This window comes from Etheostoma cragini, chromosome 3 (assembly GCF_013103735.1).
Source record: "Etheostoma cragini isolate CJK2018 chromosome 3, CSU_Ecrag_1.0, whole genome shotgun sequence".
Classification (NCBI taxonomy): Eukaryota; Metazoa; Chordata; class Actinopteri; order Perciformes; family Percidae; genus Etheostoma; species Etheostoma cragini.
Genome location: NC_048409.1, coordinates 28,316,391 through 28,323,042, shown reverse-complemented (window position 1 = coordinate 28,323,042; position 6,652 = coordinate 28,316,391). Strand labels below are relative to the sequence as shown.

General features: G+C 36.2%; 1 protein-coding gene across 1 annotated transcript in view; it reads left to right on the top strand.

Moving 5' to 3' along the window:
• gdpd4a (glycerophosphodiester phosphodiesterase domain containing 4a) overlaps nucleotides 1-5,106 on the top strand; it is a gene marked incomplete at its 5' end in the record, with an annotated part of 23,607 nt that extends 18,501 nt beyond the window's left edge. Inside the window, one exon of the mRNA XM_034867804.1 lies at nucleotides 5,080-5,106. Coding sequence (XP_034723695.1) covers nucleotides 5,080-5,106 — 27 coding nt within the window. The remainder of the gene's footprint in view (nucleotides 1-5,079) is intronic.
• Nucleotides 5,107-6,652: the final 1,546 nt, after the last annotated feature.

Below are 6,652 nucleotides of genomic sequence, written 5' to 3'. Positions count from 1 at the left end.
CTGGTCCCCACAAAGATAGGCAGACACGTGTGTGTGTGTGTGTGTGTGTGTGTGTGTGTGTGTGTGTGTGTGTGTGTGATAAACTCTGAACTGTTTGACTTTGCAGAGTTGAGTGACGTGTGGTCCATCTCCAGCGTCATCGTCCAGCCCGACCTACAGAGCACGCCCGGTTCACCCAGTACCCCTCACCTGCCCACCATCACAGAGGAGTGACCGGGGGGGGGAGATGTTGTTCAAAACTTGATTTCAAATCAAGAGTTTGTAGCTAACATAATGCAGGGCAATTATATTTACATAGCAGCATTCAGACATGAAGCAATTCAAAGTGCTGTAAATCTTTCCTCTGGCACACAGGAAGCCAGTGCAGTGATTGAGTGCATCAAATATTCATGACTAAATTAGCAACAATCAAATTGGATTAAAAACGGTCTTGGTTCTAATTTATTAAGAGTTTAACACTGCAAAACTAGATGTGGTTTGATCAGATTTGACAGAGTTCTGGCAACATACTGCAAACAAACATCTGTCATCATTCTGGCATTCAAATGTACTTTAATTTGCGATGTAATCACTGTTTTCCAGCTGAGCCCTGGCCGGTGCCAGAAGCTCAGAGGTACCCAAATATGCAGAAATCTGTTGCAAAAATAACCAAAACTACATACGTGATAATTCATATCTCATCGTAAGAAGCTGGTTGATAAAATGTGGTTGAATGAAAGAGAAAGGATAACAGTCTTTGAATAAGACATTTTATCAAGCTGATGCTTTTATCCAAAGCGATTTAAAATAAGTGCATTCAACCATGTGGGCCCAAAGAATTGCGCCCAAAATTGCCAGAATCATGTGAGTACATCCGCTTCATCAAAGTTGAGAAGAAAAAGGACAAAGTGACCAAACACAGAGCAGAGAAACCTGTCTCATCCTCTCTCTGTGGGCCGACGGCCTGCAGGAGCTCAGCTGCTGAACCAGACCTCATTCACTGGTCCGCCACCCGGGACGGAGCGGAGGGACTCCCGTGTCTATCTCCATAGTAAAATCTCATAGATGCCATTGAAAAACCTGTACGTTGAGGACAGCTGAACACATGCTTGAGAACATTTTCATCATTCAGCGCCATCAACTGAGCTCAACAACGCAAGAAACTAAACCTCAGAAAAGAAAGAAGAAACCAATGAATACATTCTGCTGTAGGAAGACATGAGTCGCTTTCACTCGTTCCGTCTCGTGTTTAATGGATGACTGTAATTTGATTAAAACCAAATAATCGAGGCGACAGAGAAGCTTCAGCAGGAGAAGATGATTAAATGGACTCTGTGGACTAGGAGCTACACGTTTTTTCATTTTCAGCTGTACAGATATCCGATGCATTCTACCAAACCTTTAACCACGTCTTAATCTTTAATGTCTGCGTCTGTGAGGTGTTGGATGTGGTGTGTGAACCACACTGTTCAGACAGAATGAATGTAAACCAGAGGCTTGAGAAGGTGTTGTTAATCGTTCCTGTTTATGTTTTGTACTGAAGTGAATGTATTGTCGAGCAGGGCCGGGTTTCTCCAAAGCATATGAGGAATGACTTGGCTGGGAGGCATTCCAGTTTGGCTGAAGATTTGGGCCAAATGCTCTAAATGAAGGTAAAGATGCTTTTGAGAAACCAGACCTTGTTGCTCCTTTTACGAGGCAGTGAATACAAAGTCTGCTTTTTCCGCAAATAAACGCACACAGTGCTTTCTGGAAGTGTAACTGTGTAGTCGGTCTGTGCTATGTCGTCCTAACTTAAGCTGATTTTAGATCTGAAATCAAAAGTGTCTTGTACTTTTCAGGGGTGAAATAATGCGTTTAGGGGCCTTGAGTCTCTGAGACGTTTGTGACGGGGTTGGAGATAAAGTGCCGTTAAAAACAAAACAACTATGGCTTTGTTTTCATTGGTAGAATCCGATGGTGGTTTATTACTCCAGCGTAGTAAATGTACAGGAGTTAATTTTTAATATAACAATAGTTTCTGGCAAATCTCCTTGAATGCACATCTGTGCAGGAATGGATTTGCAAGGGATCTGTGGGACATGGTTCACATCCCATTTAAACTGCAGTCTCAACCCACGTGCACCTGATTTTACCCAACTAGCCTTTTATTTAGCATATAGTCTGCTATTCTGATTCATTCTAAGATTTAGACAGATAGTGGACAGATTTGGGCTACTGAAGGTGTTGCTGAAACATGTCAGTCGACGGATACAGGACATGTTTGGCTGCAATCAGAGGTTTCTGGACTATTTGCTTTGTCTTAAACACTTCTGAATGAAGTCACGGTCAATGCATTCCTCGGTCCTGACGTCAGACAAAAAAGAAACATGGCAGAGTCGCATTTATAACTTCAAATGCAACAAAGCAAATGTAATATCCTGTGTTGTAATATGCGGTTTGCAATTAAGTTTGACTGTATTTGTGTTCCTGTTGAGAATAAAGTAGGCTAATCATTTTAGCTGCGTTCACCATAGCTGCACAGCCATATTTATTCTATTGAATATGATGTTTCCCACCGCTGGTCGATGCAGCAGCTGCGCTGGACTTCCTTCGGAGATGCTTTGCATTTTAAGCCTTGCATGTGTTGGATTCATCCAACTTTTATAGATGCTTTCTTAAAGTGACCGTCCACCCAAGATCTATCTTTTTAGTGACAGATTTGAAAGGTGTTTGTAAAGACATCTTCCATGGGGTAAAGTCAGGTAAAAGGGGGGGGCTCCAGGGGTAAACTGTTTTTTGTTTTTTTTAAATACAGACTCGGATGAAGGCTTAATAACAGATTTGTCGACATATTAATTGGCGGGCTGCCGTGTTTATTGACTTCAATTTTGGTAAATGCAGATGTTGAGGCAGAGCACCAAACTGAATTCATTTAAATTCATAGAAATGTTGACAAACCACTGCATTATAATCCACTTGTCCCCCGTCCAATTGATTAAATTGTAGATGAAGCTTAACAGCATAACATGGAAGATATTTTTAGTCATATGTTGACCAAATAATGACTGTTTGGCACATACTGAACCACTCCAGGCTGGTGAACAAAATGACGTTTAACATGAAAAGGTTTACTTATTTATTGTATTTAATTAACGGAGTTATAACTTCCAGTCTACTAGTTCTCTGTATCAAAGCTGTGAGATTCATGGTTTAATACTGGAAGGAGAACTTGCCCTTACTGGGAGCTGTGCTCCTTTGATTGGCCTGCTGAGATGTTCAGTTGGACTTGTATTTTGATCCTTAAAGTGTGGACATTTGTGCAAATCTTTTTAAAATCAGGTTTGCTGAACTAGAAAATCCCTGTAATCTAAAATGATGAGTCAACCGTCTATATCTCTAAAATCTGAAATGATGTAAGTGTCTTTGAATAATAAACTGCAGTATGGTGAGGTAAATAATATAAGATATATAATGATGTGGGTATTAGGGGTCTGGCTGCCATTCTTTCATTTTGTAGCATTTTACATCTAGTGTTGTCCTGGACAACTACATCTGATTTTATAGAAGAATTTTATTTTTTACTGTAACTTTTCTCTGATTGTACATGCTACTATCATCTGGTAATAAAACATTAAAAGAAAGGTTTGGTTGTTCCTAGCACTGTCTGTTATTTATGCCTGAAATGTACAAACATACATAGCTTATGTTATGCTATGACTTTTTATGACATTTCTTTTGACATACTATACTATGACATTTATATGACTTCTTTTGACATATTATGTCATGACTTTTTTTTTTACATACTATACTATGACTTTTTTCTACATACTATATTATGACTTTTTTTTTACATACTATACTGTGACTTCTTTTGACATACTATGTCATGCCTTTTTTCGACATGCTATATTATGACTTTTTTTACATACTACACTGACTTTTATAAAATATTTTTTGACATACTATATTATGACTTTTTTTTTACATACTATACTATGACTTCTTTTGACATACTATGTTATGACTTTTTTCGAGATACTATACTATGACTTTTTTTGACATACAATAATTTGACTTTTATGACTTTTTTTCGAGATACTATACTGTGACTTTTATGACTTTTTTTCGACATACTATACTATGACTTTTATATATTTTTCGACATACTATACTATGACTTTTATGACTTTTTTCAACATACCATACTATGACTTTTGTATGACTTTTTATCGACATACTACACTATGACTTTCTTCGACATACTATTCTATGACTTTATATGACTTTTTTGACATACTGTGACCACTTGAAATCCCCAGTTGCATCAGCTGTCCGCTCGTGCAGCGGAGCCGCCCTTTAAACACTAATTGTTTTATTATTTTCCGGTACGCGATAGCAAGGAGAGAGAGTACTTCTGGGGACCGAGTACGAGGGGAAAGCAGTACGCAGAGTCGGAGGAGCTACAGCTCAGTGCGCAGCAACAGAAGTAAAGGTCATTTTAATCCCTTAAAACGTTGTCTTAACCGCTACTGACGGCTCCGTTAAACCTCTGAACGATCACTGGAAAACTCTGGATACAACTCTCAGCCGGTCACTGAGACCCCGGTAAAATCCGGACCGGATTATGGACTGACCAACAACACTAATTGACTGACTGATTAGACTAAAGGTCTGTAGTGTCCATTTTGCTTTTTATGAACTGTTGTTTTGGTTGTAGGCCTATGTATGGTTTGACTAGGACTAACAAGATGCCTTGAGCGCAAATAATTTATGTTTCTGTTCTATTCCACAAACGAACTGAGTCATAAGAAAACCAGAGGTGGTGTTTTTCGTTGGATTTTTGTGGATCTTTCTTTTTCTTTTTTTGGTATTATTGGACATTACGATTATTCTGTGGGACTTTATTTGGAGTGTTTTGCTTAAGTTATTCTGTTTAAATATATGAACATTTGATTGGATTCTTGAATTGTGTGGTGTTTAGCTGGGTTTATTCTTCCGTTTGTTTTAGGGTGTACATTTCTATATGTGCATGCTTGTGTGGTTTGGTTCTTTACCCTACGTATAAAACACAAACAATATACACCTGTACTAGACTAAAACTATCTTCAACGTCAGGAGAGAGACCTGGCTGGCACCCCTTGACCATTTACAAAAAAACTAAACATAAAAGGGATAAAGACAGACTGTCACAATGCTATACTAAGACTTTTTTCGACATACTATAATATGACTTTTATATATTTTTTGACATACTATACTATGACATTTTTTCGACATATACTACGACTTTTTTCGATGCACTATACTATGATTTTTATATATTTTTTGACATACTATACTATGACTTTTATATGACTTTTTTCAACATACTATGTTATGACGTTTTTTATGTACTATACTATGACTTTTATATGACATCTTTCGACATACAATGGCTTTTATATATTTTTTGAAATAATACACCGACTTATTTCGACATACTATACTATGACGTTTTTTTAAATACTATGACTTTTTTCAAGATACTATATGACTTTTATATGACGTTTTTCGCCATCTATGACTTTTTTCGCCATATTATACTATTACTTTTTTGACGTACTATACAATTACCTATATATGCCTTTTTTGCCATTCTATACTATGACTTTTTTTCAACATGCTATACTATGAATTTTATGTGACATTTTTCGACATTATATACTATGACTTATTTCGACATACTATACTATGACTTTTTTCAACATACTATACTATGACTTTTATATGATATTTTTCGACATACTATACTATGACTATTTTTTGACATACACCATTGGTCAAAAGTTTGGGGTCACTTACAAATTTCAATTTCACTCCATTACAGACAGGATACCAGCTGATCTGGGTGGGGGGGCTGATCTTTAATGCAATATCTACATTTCCCATTGTCAGCAACCATTTATCCAATGTTCCAAATACTCATTTTGTTTACTAACCTGATATTATTTTTAAAAACTAAGAAAACATTAAACAACCCTTTTGCAATTATGTAAGCACATAATGTAATCTGGAAACTGCTGCCCTGGTTAAAAAAAACAAGGCAACTGATCTCAGCTGGGATTCTGTCTATAATGGAGTCCAATACTATTCGACATACTATACTATGACCGTTTTTCACATACTGTACTATGACTTTTTTTTACATACTATACTCACACTTTTTTCAACATACTATACTATGACTTTTGTATGACTTTTTTCGACAAACTATACTATGACTTTTTTGACCTACTATATATACTATGACATTTTTCGACATACTATACTATGACTTTTTTATATGATATTTTTCCACATACCATACTATGACTTTTGTATGACTTTTTTTGACATACTATAACTTTTTTCAACATATTATACTATGACATTTTTCGACATACTATACTATGACTTTTATATAACATTTTTCAACATACTATACTATGACTTTTATATAACATTTTTCAACATTCTATACTATGACTTTTTCTTGACATACTACACTATGACTGTTATGTGACATTTTTCGACATAATATACTATGACTTATTTCGACATACTATACTATAACTTCTGTATGACTTTTTTTGACATACTATACTGTGACTTTTGTATGATATTTTTCAACAAACTATACTGTGACTTTTTTTGACATGCTATACTATGA